The sequence below is a fragment of the Coenobita brevimanus genome, chromosome 26, assembly GCF_032717465.1.
Source record: "Coenobita brevimanus isolate Jiangsu-jjx chromosome 26, ASM3271746v2, whole genome shotgun sequence".
Lineage (NCBI taxonomy): Eukaryota > Metazoa > Arthropoda > Malacostraca > Decapoda > Coenobitidae > Coenobita > Coenobita brevimanus.
In genome coordinates, this window is record NC_136979.1 from 39,759,069 (window position 1) to 39,783,470 (window position 24,402).

Genomic DNA, 24,402 nt, shown 5'->3' on the forward strand with positions numbered 1-24,402 from the left:
GTGCTCCCTACGTGTTAACAAGGGGGTTGGTGGAGGGTTAGTGCCCCTCCCTGTAAAACAAATCACTCAAAGTCAAATGGCCAACCCGTACGGGATTATGGCGTCTGACAATAGATAGATAGATAGACAAGCTGGGATGGCTCAGTGGGGGAGGGGGTAGTCATCCCCCAATACTTGGCTCAAAGTTGGCCAAAGGTTAACACAGTTGGTCAAAAAAAGAGACAGGCTGCTTTCCAACAAATGGAGTGGGAGATATTGCAAAGTCCAATAAATATTCACAGTTAAATCATCAGGGTGCATTTAGTGTGTGTGTGTGTGTAATACACACACACACACTATCTATCTATCTGTCTATCTATTTATCTATCTATCTATCTCTCTATTGCCAGACGACTTAACCCTGCACGAGGTGGCCACAAACAATTCGCCTCCTCGTTACCCAGTCCCCCGCCATTTCACTTCCTTGCTTCCAACTCACACCCCCCCTGTCTCATATACCTCTCCACTCCATCCCTCAATCTCATCCTCGGCCTCCCCCTCCACCTCACTCACATACACTCACCTCATCAGTCTCTTGCCTTCAATCCTCTCCACATGGCCAAACCTCCTCAGTGTGTTCCTCCTAACGCTTCCTATCACATCCTCAGCCACACCACAACGCTTTGTATATCCCCATTTGTCAGCCTGTCTCTCGACGTGACTCCACAGGCTCCTGTTAAATAACTCTTTTCCACTGCTCTCACTCTTGACTTGTGTCCTTCCAACAGCGTCCAAGCTTCACTTCCATACGTTAGTTGGTATCACAATACTGTCATGTAGTAACTTTTTCACTTCCATGCTCACTTCCCTGTTTCTTATCACTGCTTTCAAGGAACCAGCAACCTTTCTTCCTTGTTGTACCCTTTCAAGCACTTCACCCTCCGAACTTAAGTACTTAAACATACTCACATATTCCATTTCCTCACCATCTAACCTCACTGTACATTCACTGACTTCACGTCTCTCAAAGACCATCATTTTACTCTTCCCTACATTCACCTTTAGATTCTGTTTCTTACACACTCTCCCAAACTCATCCACCAAGCCTTGCAGGTCCCCTTCATCTTCACTCAACAACACAGTATCATCTGCAAACAACAGTACAGGAAGTTTCCAAACACTACCCTCTCTCACTAGGGCCACTCCAACTTCCACTACCCTACCTTGTATCTCTTTTATTATTCCATCCATGCACAGATTGAACAACCATGGAGACATGACACATCCCTGTTTCAACCCAACCTTCAAAGAGAAAAATTCACTCAGTTCACCATCCACATGCACTGCAGCCTTAGCACCATCATACATACTCTTCACAGCATTCAACAACTTCCCATCTACTCCATATATTCTTAATACTTTCCACAATCCTTGTCTATCCACCCTGTCATATGCTTTCTCCACCCATTATGACCGCATACAACTTCTTTCCCTTCTCTGGAAACTTTTCCACTAAAGATCTAAGAATGAATATCTGATCTACAGAACCTCCTCCCTTCCTAAAGCCTCCCTGTTCTTCTCCGACTAATTCCTTTATTATTTCCCTAACTCTGTCAATAAATATCTTACCGTACACTTTTCCAATTACACTAAGAAGACAAATGCCCCTATGATTACCACACACTTCTTTTCCCCCTTTTCCTTTGTACAAGTGAATAATTATACCTGACTTCCAATCCTCCGGGACTCTGCCTTCCTCCCAGGCCAATCTGCACATCTTCTACATCCATTCTACTACTATCTCTCCCCCATGCTTCAGCATTTCACCACACGCACCATCAATTCTTGAGGCTTGCCCCAATTTGACTTTCTTCATTGCTTCCACAACTTCTATCCTACTGATTTCTTCCTGTCTTCTCACCTCGCTCCTTCTCCCAGCCATTCCCCAGCCACTTATACTTGCATTACTTCCATTCTCTATGTTCAGCAGTTCCATAAAGTGTTCTCTCCATCTGCTCACTTTTTCTCCCTTCTCCACTAGTAATCTCTACCACACACACACACACACACACACACACGTTTATATATTCTGTATACTGTATGTATGTATATAAATATATATATATATATATATATATATATATATATTTATACAGCTACCGCAAATTGACTTAGGACCTCCCCCACAAGGTATTAGAAAACACAGAAATCATAGTATATCACAGTGTTTGTTCATGAAATGCCATTGGTTAATATGAAATCATGTTTCCCTTGTTTTTCAGGACCAGTTGTATGCATTTTGGCATGCAATCACTGAGATCTCAAAAGTAATCTAAGGACACTTCTTTGCACCAAACATTTGTCAGTTCAATCTTGAGGTTGTCCTGATTGGGTATCTTCTTCTCTGCCATGATTTTCTTCATCTTTGCCCATCAGTTTTCTATTGGATTTAGATCCGGACTGTTGCCAGGCCAGTCAAGGACCCCAATCCAATTATCCTGAATCCATTTTGTCACCTTTCACGACTTGTGACATGGAGCTGAATCGTGCATGAAAAAGTCGCACCCATGAGTAGCAAAAAAGTTTAACATATGATCTTTCAGAACTTGAATGTAGCAGCCACCATTCATCATTAAGTTCTTAGGAAGAAAGTAGAGGCCTCCCCTTCCCATTTCACCTGAGAAACACCCCCATACCATTACTGATTGTGGGTGCTTAACAGTCGGCATTGTGTAAGCGGGTCATATCAACTGCGGGAGGCAGGGCAACGAACCTTGGCAGAATGCACCTGGAACACTTGAAATGTGCTTTCATCGGAAAACATAACTTTTCTCCACTCATCCAATATCCAGTGTGCATACTTCTTGGGAAACTGAATGCACTGCTTCTTCATGTGGTCAGTGAGTAGCGGTTTCTTGGCTGCAGTGTGGCTTGGCAAACCCAACTCCTTCTGCAAGCAGTGCTGGATAGTTCGAATTGAGATGTCTTCCAACAGCTGGGGATGCATTCTCTTCAATTCTGCTGCTGTCAGTCGAGGATTCTTCATTACTTCCCTCTTCTGAAGCATATCTGTACCTCTGGAAGTTGTCTTCTTCTTTCCACCACCATGCCTGAGCTCTGGTGCGACATCAGGTGGCAGGCTGCTCACTGCAGCAAGAATCTTTGTGACGGTTGAATTTGCGTGTCCACGTTCACAGATCGTGTTAATAGGGACATTATCCTGCCTCCATGCAATGATACGCACCCTCTCATCCCTTGAGCAGTAGTTTCCAGGCATGACAACTCGACCTTAGGAAAATAACAGGGCAAGCAGTAATGCATATGAAAAAGGAGGGAGCTGCAAGCTCGGAGCGACGGGAACCTATACTCCCACTCTTGCTTCTGGGCAAGCACTGACGTGCTGAGTGTTTCACTACCTCCTGCCAGCACCAGAGGAGTTGCCAGATACGTCTTGCCCCCAAAATTCACTTGGTAACGGTACAAACACAAAGCAAAGACAGACAACTCTCCCATAGCAATTCTGTGTGTAGGTCCTAAGTCAGTTTGTGGTGGGTGTATATATATATGTAAATGTATGGAAGTTTGCTCTCATTCAGCCAGTCCCAAAGAAAGATAACCATTCCCAACCTTCGAACTATTGCCGAATTGCTTTGACATCCTGTGTCTCAAAAGATTTTGAGTCTGTTCTTAACAGAAAAATTTTAAAGCAACTCTCCTATCACAACCTTCTTTCTGATCAACTGACGGTCTTCTCACCTGCCTTTCAGACTCCTGGTCATTCACCTTTCAGGACTTTGGCAAAAGCTTTGCCATTCCACTTGACATCTCAAAGGCTTTTGATTGAGTCTCACATAAATCTTTAATTTCCAAACTGCACTCTTATGGTTTCTAACCTTCTATCTGTGCCCTCATCTATAGCTTCCTTTCTGGTCATTCCATAGCTGCTGTTGTAGACAGCCACTGTTCTTCTCTTAGATCTGTCAACTGGTGTTCCTCAGGGCTCTGTCCTATCACCAACTCTCTTCCTTTTATTCATCATTGACCTTCTAAGCTGTACATCTAACCCCATCCACACATGCGCTGATGATTACATCCTTCACCTTTCCATTTGGTTCCTGCAATGTCCATCTCAGCCATTACTTCAGCAGACAAGGGATGAGGCTATGGAACCCCTAATGTCTGACTTGACTCGTATCTCTGACTGGGGTAAATAGTATCTTGTTTTTAATGCCTCAAAGACTCAGTTCTTACACCTATCAACCCGACAGAATCTTCTACAGGAGTACCCACTAATGTTTAATAATATCCATCTCAGTTCTGCATCATCCTTAAACATACATGGGATTTCATTCTCTTGGGATTTATCTTGGAGAGATCATTATTACAGTAAAACCCTCACTAAATCGGACTAATTGGGGCCCAAGCCAGTCTGAGAAAAGTGAAAGTCCGAGAAACGACATCAGGACTTCCCCCTGGACTTCCTCCTCCTTTTGTTATGCGCAGAGGCTTGCTTGTCATTCATGCATTTATTCTCTCTCTCTCTCTCTCTCTCTCTCTCTCTCTCTCTCTCTCTCTCCCCGCTCTGGCCATTTCTATTATACTTCTCATATTTTTGCCTTTGTCATCACCTTCATCTTCACCTTCCCATTCATTTTTATCTTCACTCTCAGTTCACTCTGACATTCACATTCACTTTCATATTCTCTTCCATGCTCATTTCACATTTGCCTTCACCTTCACATTCACTTTCACTCATTTTGAATTTCCCTTTCACCTTCACTTACAACTTACTTTCTCATTTTCACATTTACCTTTACAATTATTCACTCACCTTCACTTTTGCCCTCTCTTCTTTTACTATCACATTCACCTACACCTTCATTTTCACTGTCTCTTTCACCTTCACTTTCACTTTCAACCTTTCTTTCACCTTCACTTTCACCTTCATCTTCTTTTACCTTCATTTTTACCTTCATTTTCACCTTCACTTCCATGCTTTCTCCTTCACTTTCACCTTCACCTTGACATTCACATTTACTTTCACCTTCATCTTCACTTTCACATTCATGTTTTCTTTTACCTTCACCTTCACTTTCACCCTCACTTTCACCTTCCATCTTCACCAGTTTCACTTGACTTCGCTTTTGCCTTCACTTTCACACTCACTTTTACTTTCACATTCACTTTCACCTTCATCCTCACTTTCACCTTCCACCTTCACTTTCACTTTCACTTTCATTTTCACCTTCCACCTTCATTTTCACGTTTACTTTTGCTTTCATGACTTTTGCCTTCACTTTCACATTCACCTTCACTTTTACTTTCACCTTCACTTTCACTTTCACATTACCTTCACTTTCACCTTCACAGTGCCTTCATTAACCTTCACTTTTTCATTCATTTTCACCTCTCTCTCTCTCCCAGAGAGAGAGAGAAGGGGAGGAAATATAAAAGGAGAGAGAGAGGAGGGACCAAGGTTATGCCTATCTCCCTCATTTGTTTATGCCAAGGGGACGCCACTTGTCATTTCTGTATTTATTCTCTCTCTCTCTCTCTCTCTCACTGGAGAGGGACGGGGAGGAAGGGAAGGTATGGAGGAGAGAGAGAGGAGGGACTGATGTTATGGTATCTCCTCCATTTGTTTGTTTATTCGTTTATTCCAAGAGAGGACTGCTTCTGGCTTTATTGGACTTTTCCTGACGCATATGAATTTCATCCACTTAGCTCCTCAAGTCTGATAAAAGCAAATTCCGCTATATTGAAGTCCGTTATATCGAGGTTTTACTGTACATCTCTTTTAAACTCTGCTTCCAAGAAATTAGGTGTGCTAAGCTGACTTCATCCCTTCTTTACCCCTGCACAGTTGTTGACTTTATATGTGGGTTTTATTCTTCCCTGTGTAGAGTACAACTCTCGTGTGGGGAGGCTCCCCACATACAGCTCTTCTTAATAGGGTGGAGTCAAAGGCTTTTTGTCTCATTAACTCTCCTCCTCTTACTGGCTCCCTTCAACGTCTGTCTCTTTGCCGCACTGTTGCATCTTTATCTTTTTTCTGTTGCTGCTTCAGTGGTCACTGCTCCTCTGAACTGTGTGCTTGCATCTCTCCACCTGTACGACAGGTGTGTAGCACCTGTCTAGCAGCAAACTCTCCTCTCTTTTCTGTCCAGCTCTCTAATGCAAGAGTTAACCATTACTCCCAGTCTTTCATTTATGCAATAGGTCAGCTTTGAATCTTTCTCCCTCTGTCTGTACTTCCTACTTCCTATGATCTCCAGTCTTTCAAATGCAGTATGTCCAGTCTTCTCAAGGTGAACGGATCTTGAATTTCTCTCTCATAATTTATTGTTTTTGTTTTTTTCTTGGAAGGAACAGTTTGCAGGCTTCTGGCCTTGATTCCTTCTTCCTTGCCATAAAAGCAAACAAACAAAAAAAAGGTTACCTCTCCCCAATCACCTACTCCTCACACCATCCCTGGCTTGGTTAATGTAGAAAAAGACAGATTCTGAGATCGCATAATACATGTTGTAAGTGGTGTGGGGGATGATGAGATTTTAGTTTTGGGAGGGGACTTAAATCGTCATGTAGAAGCAGCAGAAGGATATGAAGGGGTACATGGGGGACATGCATATGGCACAAGATATTAGGAAGGGGAAAGGATACCCAAGTTTGGGGAGGCAGTGAACATGATTGTGTGCAACACATATTTAGGAAGAGAGAAAGTAAGTTAATTACATACTAGTCTGGGGGAAACGGTACCCAGATAGACTATTTCCTAGTCAGGAGGGCTGATAGGAGGTTGGTGAGGGATGTTAAAGTCATAGGGAACGAAGAGTGTGTGCAGCAATACGGATTATTGATATGTGACACGATGCTTATGGAGCAGGTGATGAAGAATAAGACCTATGCACCTAGGAGGAAAATGTGGAAGCTGAAAACCAAGAAGTTAGTGATGCCTTCTATAGCAAGATGTGTGGAGTGGTGGCTGAACAGGCAGCTGTTGACCGAAGTGTTAATGAACAGTGCAGAGCGACAAGAACAATCTCCTGAGAGTTATTGATTTAATATGTGGATGGACAAGGAGCCCTCCAAGACATAAAGCAACATGGTGGTGGGATGAAGGTGTAGAAGCTACAGTTAAGGGGAAAATAAAGCTCTCCAGGAATGGAAAAGGGATGCTTGTCTGCCAATTGTAGGGCTAGGGAAGAGGTATATAGGACTAATTCTGAATCTCAGAAACTTTTACAGGATAACTTAAATAGTGTTGAAAGGAAGAATTTGATAATTTATGTGGCATAGCAGATGAAGGGGGAAAACAGGGATAGCCTAGGTGAGCAGTGTGTGAAGAATGATGACGGAAGGGTAGTGGTGGACCATCAGGATATTAAAGACACCTTGAGAGAGCATTATAACCGGTTGCTGAATGAGGAGCGTGACAGGGACAGGGAAGGTTTGGAGTCAGCAGATCCTGTGTTTGGCCCTTGGCTTTTGTTTGATGCTTGTATTGTGAGCAGAGTGATAGGCAGGATGCAGGTGGGGAAGGCAGCAGGTATGTCTTGGTTGACTGCTGAAATGCTGAAAACTTCAGGAGATACGGGAGTGGGGTTAGTTACTGATTTGATAAGTACAATTATATATGAATATCCAACCAGATTGATCCTGTGCCAGTTTATATCCAAAGGGGTGGTTAGGGTTTATAGCTCATGTAATGCCACTCAGGGATGAGGTAGGCTGGTCGCTCTCCTCTGAAATGTCAAGACTTACTTGCCAAGCCCTGGGCTGCTACGCTCCTCTTGGGGCAACACAGGATTATATTATGATGATATATGAGTATGTTGTCCCAGTTGATTGGCTAAAGAGTGTGATTGTAAATGTGTACAAGAGGAAGACTGATGCTGTGGAAAGAGAAAATTAAAGAGGCATAAAACTTTTGGGCCAGATAATGAAGGTAATGGAGAGAGTTCTAGAAGATATAATTAGAGAAAGATTGAATATTGATCAGATGCAGTCTAGGTTTATGCCAGGCAAATGGACCACTGATGCTGTATTTATTTTTTGACAGCTTCAGGAAAAAAAGGGATGTGTACTTTATTTTTGTTGGTTTGGTGAAGACCTCTAACATAGTCCTTAGGGTGTGAAGTGGGCAGTGAGAAATCTTGGGATCCAGGAGTGGCTGGTTAGAGTGGTTGTGGCCATGTATGTATGGGTGCACACACCCAGTTGAGATTGAGTGGAGATTTGAGTGATGAGTTTTCCGTGAATGTTGGCATGCATCAGGGGTCAGTCTTGAGCCCATTATCGTTTGTCATAATGCTTGAAGCCCCACTGCATGACTTCAGAAATGGACTCCCATGAGAGGTGTTCTATGCTGATGACTTGATGTTGATTGCAGAGAATAAAGGAGTTAGAGGAAAGGTTCAGGGAGTGGAGAGACAATGGAGCACAAGAGTTCAAGAATATATGGGTCAGAAGTGATGATAAATGGGGTTGGTGACAGAACTGTCAAAATAGAGGGAGAGTGTCCGTGTGTGGTTTGCCACAAGGATGTGGGAAGTGACTCCATCTTGTGCAGTATTTGTGATACATGAGTGTATAAAATATGTAGTTGTATTAGAGGTAAACTACAAGATATTGCTGATTTCACGTGTGCAGTGTGTCAGGGAGTGCATGTAGAGATTGTCAAGGTGTGGAAGGATTGATATTGCTGGTGTGTGTGTGTGTGTGTGTGTGTGTGTGTGTGTGTGTGTGTGTGTGTGTGTGTGTGTGTGTGTGTTTCTTTAACCCTTTAACCGCGGGTGTCATCCCAGAATGACATTGCAAAAACTGGACCAAACCGCGGGTGTCATTCTCGAATGTTTGTGAATACACTGTATTTTGAATACCCCGCGTTTTTTCCGTGCGCCAATTGTTTCAAGGGAGAGTAGCTATTAAGTTCTTTCACTCCAGCTGACCCCCCACCTCCCTCCTCCCACCCCCCAGGCCCCCACCTCCCACCCCTGGGTCCCCCACCCCACCCCTGACCAACATGCATCAGTATCTGTCCAGCTGTGTGAGTGACAACACCGCTGATGTGGCAGTGAAGTGCGGGCAATTACAGTGCCTTTTACCTGCCTCAGTGAACACAGAGTGGGTGTTTATCGTATGTGCAGTGTTCATATATGTTTATAGTATTATTATCAGAATGAGGTTGGCATTTGGTAATGGTGTGTGAGCGAAAAATAGTGATTACAACACCGCTGATGTGGCAGTGAAGTGCGGGCAATTACAGTGTCTTTTACCTGCTTCAGTGAACACAGGGTGGGTTTTTATCGTATGTGCAGTGTTCATATATGTTTATAGTTTTATTATCAGAATGAGGTTGGTATTTGGTAATGGTGTGTGAACGAAAAATAGTGATTACAACACCGCTGATGTGGCAGTGAAGTGTGGGCAATTACAGTGCCTTTTACCTGCCCCAGTGAACACAGAGTGGGTGTTTATCATATGTGCAGTGTTCATATATGTTTATAGTATTATTATCAGAATGAGGTTGGCATTTGGTAATGGTGTGTGAGCGAAGGTAATGGTGTGTGAGCGAAAAATAGTGATTTTAGATTGCTCACTTCTAATGGCACTGCCCATCCAGTGATAGTCTACGAAATCATGAAACCTACATCATTGCAAAGCCGAAGGTTAGTACTTTCTAATGGTACCTTATTTTTCGCTCTAGATTTATTCTGTGCAGCGTTATAAAGGCTTAAAGTTTGTTTACATTTTGGCTGAAACCCCCGCGGGAGAGGCCAGTCGGGGCAAAACAATGCCCGTGGTTAAAGGGTTAAAGACATGTTATGTGCTGGAGGTGGGGCTGAAACTAGCTCTCTGGTTAGGATAAGGAGCAGTTGGAGGAAGTTCAGGGAGCTGTTGCCTCCCCTGACATTGGGAGGGCTCTCCCTCCATGCGAAGGAATCTTTGTTTGTGGCATGTGTTAGTACAATAGTGTAATGAAGTATGGTTGTGAGACCTGGGCAGTAAAAGAAGAGGATATTTTTAAGCCAAAACGTATGGAAATGACATTGATTGGATGGATGTGTATTGCATCCTTGAAGGCAAGGCCTGGAGGTGCCAGGTTCGCGATTGAAGAGGAAAGATGGGACTGGAGTGTATTGATGTGATGAGGAGGGGTGGATTGAGATGGTTTGGGTATGTGGAGAGGATGGAGGATGACAGTTGGCTGCAGAAGGTAGGAAGTATGAATGCCGGGGGTAGGGTTGCGAGAGGCAGACTAAGAAACACCTGGGATAGGGTCATATAGTGTGACCTCAGGGATAAGGGACTGAATAGGAAGGCTGACAGAAATTGAGCACCATGGAGAGTCGCCATTAGGTAACCAAGGCTAACACATGCAGGCATGTTGGAGCCTTTATAATTATTCAATGCAGTTCAAACTACTGGAAGAGGAATTTGGAAGGAATTTGAGTGTAAAGTGGAGGGACTGTAAGAAAATGTTCTGGAAAGAGGTGAAAAGAGTAAGACAGGGTGGAAGTGAAGCTAGCAGTGGGGTGAAAGATAAAAATGGTAGATTACTAGTGGAGAAGGGAGAAAAAGTGAGCAGATGGAGAGAACACTTGAAGGAATTGTTGAACATAGAAGATGGAAGTAATGCGAGTATAAGTGGCTGGGGAATGGCTGGGAGAAAGAGGGAGGTGAGAAGACAGGAAGAAATCGGTAGGACAGAAGTTGTGGAAGCAATGAAGAAAATCAGATTGGGGAGAGCCCCAGGAATTGATGGAGTGTGTGGTGAAATGCTAAAGTATGGGGGAGAGATAGTAGTAGAATGGATGTGGAAAATGTGCAGATTGGCCTGGGAGGAAGGTAGAGTCGCGGAGGATTGGAAGTCAGGTATAATTATTCACTTGTACAAAAGAAAAGGGGAAAAAGAAGTGTGTGGTAATCATAGGGGCATTTGTCTTAGTATAATAGGAAAAGTGTATGGTAGGATACTTCTTGACCGAGTTAGGGAAATAACAGAGGGAATTAGTTGGAGAAGAACAGGAAGGCTTTAGGAAGGGAAGAAGTTGTGTAGATCAGTTATTCATTCTTAGATCTTTAGTGGAAAAGTTTCTAGAGAAGGGAAAGAAGTTGTATGCAGCTTTCATGGATTTGGAGAAAACATATGACAGGATGGATAGACAAGGATTGTGGAAAGTATTAAGAATATATGGAGTAGATGGGAAGTTGTTGAATGCTGTGAAGAGTATGTATGATGGTGCTGAGCCTGCAGTGCATGTGGATGGTGAACTGAGTGAATTTTTCTCTTTGAAGGTTGGGTTGAAACAGGGATGTGTCGTGTCTCCATGGTTGTTTAGTGTGTACATGGATGGGGAAATAAAAGAGGTACAAGGTAGGGTAGTGGATGTTGGAGTGGCCCCGGTGAGAGAGGGTAGTGTTTGGAAACTTCCAAGAGGTACAAGGTAGGGTAGTGGATGTTGGAGTGGCCCTGGTGAGAGAGGGTAGTGTTTGGAAACTTCCTGTACTGTTGTTTACAAATGATACTGTGTTGTTGAGTGAAGATGAAGGGGAGCTGCAAGGCTTGGTGGATGAGTTTGGGAGGGTGTGTAAGAAACGGAATCTAAAGGTGAATGTAGAGAAGAGCAAAGTGATGGTCTTTGAGAGAGGTGAAGTCAGTGAGTGTACAGCGAGGTTGGATGGTGAGGAATATGAAAATGTGAGTACGTTCAAGTACTTGGGTAGTGTGATGAGTAAGGATGGAGGTTTGGAGGGTGAAGTGCTTGGAAGGGTACAGCAGGGAAGAAAGGTTGCTGGTTCCTTGAAAGCAGTGATAAGAAACAGGGAAGTGAGCATGGAAGTGGAAAAGTTACTACATGACAGTATTGTGATACCAACTCTAACGTAAGGAAGTGAAGCTTGGACATTGTTGGAAGGACACAAGTCAAGAGTGAGAGCAGTGGAAATGAGTTATTTAAGAGGAGCCTGTGGAGTCACATGAAGAGACAGGCTGACAAATGAGGATATAAAGGAGCATTGTGGTGTGGATGTGGATGTGATAGGAAGCGTTAGGAGGAATACAGTGAGGTGGTTTGGCCATGTGGAGAGGATGGAGGATGAAAGACTGACGAAGAGAGTGTATGTGAGTGGGGCGGAGGTGGGAAGAGGGAGGGGGAGGCCGAGGATGAGATGGAGGGATGGGGTGGAGAGGTATATGAGAGAGGGGGGTGTGAGTTGGGAGCAGGGCAGTGAAATGACGGGGGACAGGGCGCCGTGGAGGCGATTTGTTTGTGTCCACCCCGAACGGGATTAAGGCGTCTGGCAATAGATAGATAGACAAACTACTGTACATAAATTTTTAGTTTTCTTTTTAATAATTCCTGTCAGCAGATCATTAGAATGTAGGTTGGACATGCTGAATATTGGTTCAGGGTACATGGTTGTCAGAAAACATGCATACTTAGGATCTTACATGATGAAACTATGATGCAGTCAAGCCCTTGTACACTTTGAAAGAAAGTGTGGTATAATACAGCACCCTTGCATGAGGCATCCATATTGAACATCAAGGAGATACTTTATCCATAGTTGAGTGAGTTCCTTTAAGAGAGTTTTCCTCTTTGAGGAAATTTTTTACTTGGAGTGAGAGGCATCCTGAAAGAGAATTCTTACCTGGAATGAATTTTTGTCAATGAGTTTTTGCCTAGGGTAAAATCATGACTTTCATGAGATCTCACCGTAGAGTTCTGCGCTGTGAGGTAGAACAGTGTTTTGTAATATGGCAGATTAAAAACTTGTTTTCAGTTATAGTGTTAGTAGTCCATATTTTCAGTTATAGTATTAATAGTTGTTGTGGAAAGCATTCACACTGTTCATTTATAGCCCATCCCAGAAAATTTTTCCTTCAGATATCACAGAAATGTGTCTTCACAATTTTGCATTCACTTACTAATTTTAGCAGAGTTCCACAGCTTTTATATATATTAAGATATGTTAATTTTCTAACTTTTCAGACTTTGCATGCAAGAGGGAAGGCTTCTACCCCAACCCTGATGATTGCCACAAGTACTATTGGTGCTTGGACTCTGGAGCCTCTGGTCTTGGTATTGTGGCTCATGCTTTCACCTGTCCCTCAGGTGTGCCCCAGTTTTTATGTTGCAACTGCCATTGGATAATGCACTGTCGAACTTCCCAAGTCCAATATTCATATGACCAAGCAGGGAATGAAGTAAAAAAAAGTACAAAATTAGGAAGTAGAGTAACTGTATTGTAATTTACACTAGAAAATTGCACTTTTGACTTCTTAGTCCAAGGTGTCATATTATGGCACGTAACAGTACCCAGTAAGTGTCTGAAAATTGGAGTTCCTTCATGTCAGTACCAGATTCAACTCACACACCTGTCTACCATTTCGTACCACCTTATTTTTCTCAACATCACTCAACCATCGCACTCTTTCAGCTTCACTGTGCCATTTTATTCCAGCATTGTCCCCACGCAGCTTCACATAACCATCTCTTTTCACCAGATTAACCACACAGCATCGCTCAGCCATTTTGTAACAGCAGCAACAACAACTTGGAAAACTTCTCTTAACCATCTCATGTCACCAGATTACTCACAGCTTCTCTAGACTATCTCATATCACCAGATTACAAACACAGCTTCTCTAAAGTATCTCATGTTATCGGATTATTCACAGTTCATTTCATTGCCATCTTGTACCACCAGATTACTCACATAGCATCCTCTTGACCATCTCATACCACCAAATTACTCACAGTTTTTCTCTCTGCTATGTCATTCCAGCAAAGTACTATATATTCACATAGCATCTCTTTACTATCCCTTATCACCAGGTTTGTCTTAGAGCATCTTTCTACCATTGCATACTACCAGCTTGCTCTCACATCTTCTCTCTCATGCCTTCTGCAGATCTGGTGTTCAACAAGGTGATTGATGGCTGTGATCACCCGACTCGAACCAAGTGTACCACTGAGAAGAAGAACCGAGGCGGAGCAGCTGCCACCACCCCAGGCCCCTCCACCCCCATCCCCACCACCACTGAGATCCCTGTTGACTATTCTTATTATGATGAGAAACAGCCTGAGGAGGAGGAGTACTATGACTATGACTATTATAACTACGACTTTGAAGAGGAACCTGTTGTGGAGGAAACTCCCACTGCTGATAGACCAAGGTGGGCAGTGTAGAGTTTATCAGATTATGTACATGTACTGGCATCTCTTTTTATAAATCAGAGATGTTTTTACTTATAATGAAGACTGACTGTATTATGTAATCTATTCTTGGTACATTCAGATGCCCATATTTATCCATAGGATAGCCTTTTTTGAACTGGAGGTATCGAATACAGACTTCATCAGATTTTTTTTTAAAGTACTGTGCCAGATGGATTCCCTTTTGCTGAATAAAATCATCTGGCAATGGCAAGAATAGAATATGAAGTACATCATTGAAGTGGAATGGTTAATGTCTTCAGTCAGATGACTTACTGTATTTCTGTAGTTTATTCTTCATACATCCAAGGTGATTTTATTCAACTCAAGAAGGATCTCTCAAATTAAAGGAGATGGTGAAAGCTCTGTCTAACCCCTCCTGTTCAAAAAGTCTCTCATAAGCTAAATAAAATAATAAAATCATAGCAAGAAGAAAACAAAAAGTAAGTGTGCTTGCTTAAGAGATTAACTGATAAGTCGTAACTGATATGGGATGACTGATGTCTCATGGTGGAATGACTCTCATGAAGCAAATGAATTTACAAACTAAATTTTATAAGTAGATGATAATTACTTTATTTACTTTTCTTTGCCTGTGTCCTTCACCTCTTAAGGTGGAGGGCAATGAGGCTAGCTGTGTGCTAGCTCATATAAACTCCCTAGGGTATGGGAGTTGTATCCCACAGATAGAGCACATTGGGTGAAATGACGGAAACTTTCAGATGTAGTACTGTACTTGGTTATGCTTATTTTTGATATCATAATCATATGCATCACTGCAAGCAATATTGTTGTATTTTTTTAAGTACAGTAGTTACTGTGCAGCACTGGGCTTGTTGTTTAGAGTCTCCCACTTTTGTACTTTTTCTTTCATTGTTTTATGGATTTTAACCCCATCCTTACGCATGAAAAAAGTCAAGATGATGATGGTAATGATGCTGATGATGATTGATGGTGAGTGATGATGATGACAGTGACGATGTGTTCCTTCCACCTGCCCCTCAATCTACAGACACCAAAACTCAGGAGGTAACCAGTTCGTGAGAGACCATAGATATGAGACATCAGACACAGGATCTGACACTGCTTCGTCCTCCTCATCGGGAGGTCTGGAAGGCCGCACACGCCCGCAGTACACCAGCATTTCTCGGGACAGGTACAGTCTATCTATCTATCTATCTATAGCTTGACGCCCTATTCCCGCTAAGGGTGGCCGCAGACAAAACGCCTACAAGTCGCTCTGTCACCCACCATTTGACTACCCTCCTCCCAACTCACCCCCCCCTCACTCACCCCCCCCTCACTCATATACCTCTCAGCTCCATCCCTCCACCTCATCCTCAGTCTACCCCTCCCTCTCCCACCCTCCACCTCACCTACATACACCCTCTTAGTCAGTCTTTCATTCTCCATTCTCTCCACATGTCCAAACCACCTCAGTGTATTTCTCCTAATCTTCTCAACCATATCCACATCTACCCCACAACGTTCCTTCACTTCTTCATTCGTCAACCTGTCCCTCTACGTCACTCCACATGCTCCTCTCAAGTAACTCAGGTACAGTCATGAGCAAAATTTCACAGACAATCTCCTGCCAACATTGCATCCTACCTTGCATATTGTTAATCCTGAAACATCGTAGACTTCAGAACAGGTAGTGACGCAAGTAAGAACAAGTTCTTCTGCCAGCATTGTGTCCAGCCATCCATATTTTTCATTCTTCTCCAAGTGTCAGAGGGTATCCGTCTTTTTCAAGACAGGTAGTATCACGAACAAAAGTTAACAGACAGTCTCCTGCCACTCACTGTGTCCTGCCTTTAAACTTCATTCCTCCCCGAACGTAAGAGAGTATCCTTTGCACTCATACACTTTTGTTGTGTGCCTCATATTGCTATCACATAGATATGTAACACCTTCCATCTCCATTGCCTGGAGGTAGGTGTTGGTGTTTTTTCGTTGTGATAGTACAGAAGGAGGAGAGTAGCAGCTTTTCTCTTGAAATCTCCAAAGTGCAGGTGATGAGTTGATGATTCTTATAAATATTTTATTTAGAAGTAGATTACCAAAGTGCTTGAGCAGACAGTACTATCTTGAATATGTTTTTTTTTATTGAGGAATCTTCCAGGCTTTTATTCTTTGGTACCTTCTTCCTTGCATAGAAAAGCAGCATTTTTCAGTTTAGCTTCAGTTATAGTGGTACAGTACTATAGAAATAGTACTGTATGTCCATAGAGATGTGTATTAGATGTATGTGTTGATTTTTTAACAGGAAAGACCAAACTGCTGTTTGAATTTAGGTGCACAGTTTTTGAGAGGGTTTATGATATTTGTCAAAGTATACCAGCTTCCTTGATCATACTGTATCATTACATGTAGTTTTGCAAACATCACATTGCATTCACACAAGGAATAACTTAAAGTGACTCTTATTTGTTTAAGCTCAAGCTAATAATAGCACTATAATAGTTGCCAGCACAGTACCCCAAAATTTTAAAATCATGTTGAAACCGGTGAATTTTACAGAAGTCCACCAGCTGAAACACAAGAGCCTGCCAGAGAAGCCCCAAGTGAGCATCGTGGGTCAGGAGGTTCATCTGTTTCTGATGGTGGAGGCAGAAATACTCGGCCACAGTACACCACCATTAGAAGGCAGCGTCCCACATCTCGGCAGCAGGAGACTCAGGCTGAAATCCCAGTTGAGGCTGATGTAGGGGAGGCACGAGAAGTGGCTGATTCTACAGGTGGCCGGCAGTACGTAACCATTGAAAGGCAGCGACCAGCCAATAGGGGATCCGTGGTGGAGAAGCCAGTATCCCAGATATCACCCACGGAGCCCACACTGCAGTATGTAACAATTACTCGGTCTCGAACCAGGGCCACTCCAGTCACTCCCACTCCTACCTCTCCTGAGCTCACTGAGACCACTATTAGTCCAGCACAAGGTTTAGAGCAGCGAGCACGCACCCCTCCCAGGTACCCCACAGCCCACGTACTTAATTCTGGCTGGGGCTCATACTTTATAGATTTGCTTCTTTTTGCTGCAGCTTTTCACTGCCTTGTTTGTTTGCTTTGTCTTGTGCTGTCTGCTTTAGATTGTTGCTTTATGAGTACCAGCTTTTAGTCTTATCTTCATCAACAGTGTCTTGCCAGCTTTAATGTTTCATCATGTATGTAATGTTCATATTCTTCATCCAGAATCAGGTTTACCACATTCACACTGAGTGTGGGATTCAGAGTGTGGCACATTGATCTTTATGTGGCCACAAGTAAAAGGAGAAGAAGAATCTTCATATGTAGTTCACCTTGGCCCCTCATTTTTAACTGACTGCACAGACTTATGGCTGTAGAGTATGTTAATCCCTTTAACCCCTCTTGATGATTCATTGCACATTGCAGAAGTGGTGTGCTGTGGCTTTTCCAGAAGTTGAGATTGGGATTCAGCACTGTGGCTAAGTTTATGTACTTTTGTAGTGAAGCGTATAGATAATTTGCTGCAGGGTCGTAACAGAGAGGAATACATGGCTGCCAAGCGTAGGGCTAGAAAGGAGGTTTACAGGGCGAAGCCTGAGTCACAGAGACTTTTACTTGATAACCTTATTCTTGTGGAAGGGAAGAATATGACTTTTAGAGTGGCAGATCAGATGAAGAGGGAGAATAAGGATATCATAGGTGAGCAGTGTGTGAAGAATGATGAAGGAAGGGTTGTGATGAGCAGTGAGGGTATTAAAGACGCATGGAGAGAGCATTACAGCTGGTTGTTGCATGAGGAGTTTGACTAGGACAGGGAAGGTTTGGAGCCAGCAGATCCAGTATTTCACCCTTGGCCTTTGATTAACACTGTTACTGTGAGCTGGGCAATAGGCAGGATGCAGGTGGAGAAGGCAGCAGGTGTGTCTGGTTTTACTGCTGAAATGTTGAAAGCCCCAGGGGATATAGGAGTGAGGTTAGTCATTGACCTGATAAAGACAGTAATATATGATTGTGTTCTTCCAGATGATTGGCTGAAGAGTGTGATTGTAAATGTGTACAAGGGGAAAGGGTGATGCCCTGGAAAGAGGAAGTTATAGAGGCATAAAGCTTTTAGACCAGATAATGAAGGTAATGGAGAGAGTTCTAGTAGGTATGATTAGAGAAAGAGTGAATATTGATGAGATGCAGTTTGGGGGTATGCCAGGCAAAGGGACCACTGATGCCATATTCATTGTTTGACAGCTTCAGGAAAAATATGTAGGAAAGAAAAGGGATCTGTATTTTGTTTTTGTTGGTTTGGAGAATGCCTTTGGCAAGGTCCCCAGAGAGGTGGTGAGGTGGGCAATGAGAAAGCTTGGGTTTGAGGAGTGGCTGGTAATGGTCGTTATGGCCATGTATGTGGGTGCTCACTCCCAGGTAAAGGTGAATAGAGATTTGAGTGATGAGTTTTCTCTGAATGTTGGTTTGTATCAGGGGTCAGCCTTGATCCCCTTGTTGTTTATCATGGTACTGGAATACTCAGGATGTAAAACACCATGAAATTTGTTGGGATCAAAAGCTCTTGGATCTTATTCAGGAATTTTTTCTAACAACTTGTAAAGAACACCAGATAATGAGGACCAGAAAACCTCTTATTATTTGATATCATATTTACTAGGCAGAAAAATGAAATTGGCAATACGGTATAATCTTTCATCCCCCATTCAGCAAAAGTGGCCATGCAGTATTAAACTATAGTTTCAGGATAGCATATAATATACAGTAGTTATAGGTAATGGAAATAACAGGAAGAGGCAAAACTATAAAAAGGCCAACTATCATGACCTAAAGGTGTACAGTATGTTAACGATATAGATTGGGAAAAGGAGCTAAGAGGACAAGATATAAATGTTGTATATAAAAAATTCTGTGAATTTTATGAAACAGGAGTCCATAATTATGTCCCATTGCATAAAGAAATGGAAATAAGGATAAAGACCTGGTTTGATACTGATTGTAAAAATGCAGAAGAGAAAAGAGATATGCTGTGTATCAGATACAGACAACATAAAAGTAAGAGAGCATACAACAGCTACAAGCAGGCAAGAAATGATTATACAAGTAAAAGGAGAGAAGCTTTAGGCAGTTTGAGGAAGACATTATAAACAAGAATACTGATCAGGCGAAGTTGTTTTACAGCTACATACAAAACAAAGCAAAAGTTAAAGATAAAATACAATCCATCGTGGATGACGGGAAAATCTGTACCAGTGAAGAAAATATTTGTAAAGTACTAAACAAAGCTTTCCAGTCAGTTTTTAGTAAAGAAAGTAGATTTGCAAGAGATGAAAACGAACAAGCATGCCCACACATATTAACGAATATACGTATAATGAAACAAGGTCCAGGAAGAGATGAGGAAATTAGACAAGGGAAAAGCCAGTGGCCCTGATGAGATTTTGTGTTGGGTATTACAGGAATGTACAGAAAAGCTACATTTAATATTCAGAGAATCTTTAAGACAAGGAAAACTACCTGATATTTGGAAGAAAGCAAACATTGTGCCCCTTTTCAAGAAAGGAAATAGACAAAATCCACTTAACTACTGACCAGTATGACCGACCAGCTTTGTAAGCAAGATGTTAGAAAAACTGATACAAAGAATTTGGGCAAATCACCTGGAAAAACACAGTATGATAACAGAAAGACAATTTGGTTTTAGAAAGGGAAAATCATGTGTTACTAACCTATTAAGTTACTATGATAGAGTTGCAGAAATAATGACAGAAAGAGATGACTGGGTAGACAGCATATATTTGGATTTCAAGAGGACATTTGACAGAGTACCACACAAAAGACTTTTATGGAAATTGTACCATCAAGGAGGAATCCAAGGTAATCTGTACGATTGGAGGCAAGGTTTTCTCAGTAAAAGGGAAACGAGAACAGTGCTAAGGGGAAATTACTCATCGTGGAGAAAAGTGACAAGTGGAGTTCCACAGGGCTCGGTACAGGCACCAATTATGTTTTTAATATATATATAAATGGCAGACAGCAACACTGGAAATGGAACCTATTTAAATAGCTTGCTGATGATGCAAAAATACAAAGGGAAATTACTAACCCAGACTCTTGCATAGAGCTACAAGAGGAGTTAAATAAGCTTCATGAATGGAGCAGTAGATGGCTGATGGAATTGAATGTGGACAAATGTCATGTTATAAAATTTGGTAAAAATGAAAAAGACCAGATTGGGACTATATGTTAGGAAGTTCAACCCTACACATATCAGAAAGGGAAAAGGATTTAGGAGTGATTATCAATAACAGGCTATCACCAGCTGACCACATAAATGGAAAAGTAAGGAACATGTACACACTCCTTGCTAATATGAGGGTAGCATTCAGATACAAGTATATAAATGAAGACATACTGAGAAAGATAACATCATTCGTCAGACCAACTGTGGAGTATGCATCAGTAATCTGGAATCCACATCTCAAAAAACACATAGATAAGATTGAAAGGGTACAAAAAGCCAATACAAGATGGGCACCAAGTTTAACCCGGGGATTGCAATCCACAGCTCAGGCTGGGTAGCATCGCGTTTCGAGCCATAGCTCAGGCTGTGCTGGCCGTGCATCACCGCTAACGACTCCACCCCTATGCAAACTTACACATGGCGCTACGCAAAGATGGAGTGAGAGAGATTTTTTTCTTTTCACCAGATGATGCCCTGGATGTTTATCTGCAAGTATATAATTAACAAAAACATTTTTTTTTTTTTTTCACTATTGTACTCCCCTACAGAAACCCCACATGGCCCTATGCAAAGATGGAGACCATTTTTTTTTTTTTTTTTTTTTTTTTTTTTTTTTTTTTTTTCAGATGATGCCTTAGATGTGTACCTTCAAGAGTATTAAAAAAAAAAAAAAAAAAAAAAAAAAAATATCCATATTTTGCCCACCATGGGGTGGGACGACAATAGGTAATTGCTCAGTCCACAGGTTAAGGGACCTAAGCTATAAAGAAAGACTTGAAAAATTAAACCTGCCAACATTACAGAAGAAAAGGAAGAGAGGAGACATGATTATGTTATATAAATGCATCACACGAAAAGTGAAAATAGACCTAAATGAATGTATAACCTATGGGGAAACAACATTAAAAGGACACTGCAGAAAACTGTACAAAAAGAGAGGTGATAAGGACTTAAGGAAATTCAGTTACCCCAGTAGAGCAGTTGATCAGTGGAATGCACTGCCGAATGAAATAATCTGTGCCAAAACAGTTCATTAAATTAAAGACGTATGATAAAAATGGTTCAAAACATGGGACAGTACGAGTTTGACTCATTCCTGTAAAGACACAATTAGTTAAGAATTAGGTAAGATAAGAACACACACACACACACACACACTCACACACACACACGAATACATAAAGAGGAAAAAAGAAACTTCAAAAAAGGCATAATTGACAAATGTAAGGAAGAACCTAAATTGTTTCACAGGTTCAGTGAATTGAAACAAAAGGAAGACATCAATAAGCTGGAAGTAGGAAGAAATGTCTATAACGATGCGGTTATGCAAGCTGAAATAATGAACAAATGCCTCCAATCAGTCTTCACTAGAGAAAGTGGTTTTGTGAAGGAGGAGGGAGAGACTAGAAATGTAGTGTTAAAAGATGTAAAAGTTGAAGAGCATTGAAAGATATAAAAGTTTAAGTGTGTTAAAAGATGTAAAAGTTGAATTGCAAGATGTGTACAAATTGCTGGAAACACAACATGTGAGGAAGGCCCCAGGACCAGATGGGGTCTCTGATTGGATACTAAGGGAATACAGAGAACAAGTGGCAGATTAGATTCACTGTTTAATTGTGTGTTCTCTTGAAGAAGGGAAAGTGCCTCGGGAATGGAAGAGGGCCAGTGTGGTACCAGTTTATAAGGGCGGGTCTGAATTACAGACCAGTGTCCCTGGCCAGCATGGTTGCAAAACTGTGCTAGAGAATTCTGAAAGACAGATGGATAAAATATCTGGTGGAAATGAACACTTTGGCAGAAAGTTAGTTTGGATTCAGAAGTGGAAGGTCGTGTGTTTCCAACTTGTCGAGCTTCTACTCAAGGGCGATAGACGTGCTACAGGAGAGAGATAGTTGGGTGGATTGTGTGTATTTGGATTTGGAGAAAGCCTTTGACAAGGTACCCCACAAGCAACTAATGTGGAAATTGGAACACACAGGAGGACTAAAGGGGAACCTCTTGGAGTGGATGAGAGACTTCTTGAGAGATGGGCAAATGAGGACAGTAATAAAGGACAGAATATCTGGATGGAGGGAAGTAACAAGTGGAGCCCACAGGGCTCGGTGTAAGCGTCCATAATGATTCTGATTTGCATAAACAATATGATAGATGGAATAAACAGTTATGCAGATCTGTTTGCTGATGATGCAAATATCATGAGGAAAGAAGAAGTTAAAGAAGACTGTAAAAAGCTGCAGAAGGACCTTGATAAGATTCATGAATGGAGCTGCTGTATATGGGAAATTAAATCCAATGCAAAAAAAGGTAAAGTATTGGAAATGGGTAAAAGTTCCAAGAGACTCTCACTGAATTATTTGATGGGTAATGAACCAATCACAAAAGCGAAAGAGAAGGACTTGGGAGTGCTTGTCCAGGATAATTTGTCATCCAAAAAACGCATGAACAAAATAGGTAGAGAGATGTATATTCTCTTGACTAACATAAGAGTAGCATTTCATTACATGGATGAGGAGATGGTGAAAAAATTGATAGTGGCCATCACCCGCCCCAGGTTGGAATATGCAGCAGTATGTGGTCTCCCCCCCCCCCCCCCCCACCCCAAAAAAAAAAAAAAAAAAAAAAAAATCAAGAGAATACAAAGAACAGCAACCAAGATGTTCCCTAGCCTGGCAGATCTGTTGTACAGGGAAAGACTGGAAGAGCTAGATCTGCCTACCTTAGAAGAAAGGAGGGGGGGGGGCAACATGATTGCAGTGTTCAGGGCCATGATGGGAGTAGAAAAAATTGACAGAGAAGATCTGTTTGTATGGGATGGGAGAATAACAGGAGGACACGGAATGAAACTGAAAAAGCCAAGTTGCTTGAAGAATATCAAGAAATACAGTTTTTCAACTAGTTGCACAAACCTGTGGAATAGCCTGGACAGAGAGATTGTTCAGTCTAATAAACGAGTTCAAAGCAAAATATGACTTGTTGAGAAACGGAGATGGGACCCCACGAGTGTAGCTCATTTCCTGTATATCACAACTAGGTAAATACACACACACACACACACACATCTTTCTTATGCAACCACTTGGGCACATTATGAACTCTCTATACCAAGACATGCTATGGGTCTAATTCAAGACTAGTATGGCAACATTAATGAAGGTATTTTATTTAATATAGGGTAGGTAATGTGGAAGATCAGGGAAAATGTTATTAACCCTTTCTATCCTATGACATATTTTCTGCTATATTTTTGTTCACACCATTAATTCAGCTTAGGATTGACTTCTTATACTGAAGGGATTAATGCAGCTATATTCAAATCCTTCAGTTTGAGAAGTTTCTTGTGAACTGAATAAATTCATATTCAGAAAACAAAAATAAGATATAAAGCATGTCAGTGTAGTGAAGGCGTTAAAACCCAGTTCCTTAAATTTTTTCCATACCTAGCAGAGATCCATCTCAAAATTTTGAATTGGCAGTTCATATGTTGGACTTTTCCTTTAGAATCATCCTGGTTTCTCACAGGTTGCAGTCTGAAGCTTTGTACTATCATGAGCATTCGTCATTACTGATTTTTATTATTTTGCTTTACAGTGGTTTTCTTTTATTCATATTTTCCATGCTGCTTTGCCATTCTTGAAAACACTGCAGGTATGTGTACTGAAATGCTTTATGTGGTTTTTACCAGCTTGTTGCAATATGGCATGGTACCTTTGCCATGTTACATTTGTTTATTATATGCAACAGAGGCTGCACTAAGTCATAAGTATTCATGCTGCAATATATTAAGGGGTTTCTGGTTTCTGATTTTAGACATATTTTGAAAGGTTGATAGAGCATGCACATATATGTTAAAAGTTTGTCATGTTTAATAATGTTAATGAATCCACTTAGCATTGCGGGTGATATATTATATATTTAATTATTGATCGAGATGTTCATATCTCTAAGCCTAGATGTGATATCTTAAAAAAAATAGTTTGTTAATGGATAACC

The 24,402-nt window shown here is 41.7% G+C and overlaps 1 protein-coding gene across 1 annotated transcript in view; it reads left to right on the top strand.

Annotated features, from left to right (window-relative positions):
- Positions 1-24,402, top strand: part of Cht6 (Chitinase 6) — a 204,870-nt gene that overhangs the window by 170,615 nt on the left and 9,853 nt on the right. Inside the window, exons 14-17 of the mRNA XM_080267986.1 lie at positions 12,975-13,097; positions 13,897-14,161; positions 15,214-15,357; positions 16,725-17,174. Of these exons, the coding sequence (XP_080124112.1) occupies positions 12,975-13,097; positions 13,897-14,161; positions 15,214-15,357; positions 16,725-17,174 (982 nt within the window). The remainder of the gene's footprint in view (positions 1-12,974; positions 13,098-13,896; positions 14,162-15,213; positions 15,358-16,724; positions 17,175-24,402) is intronic.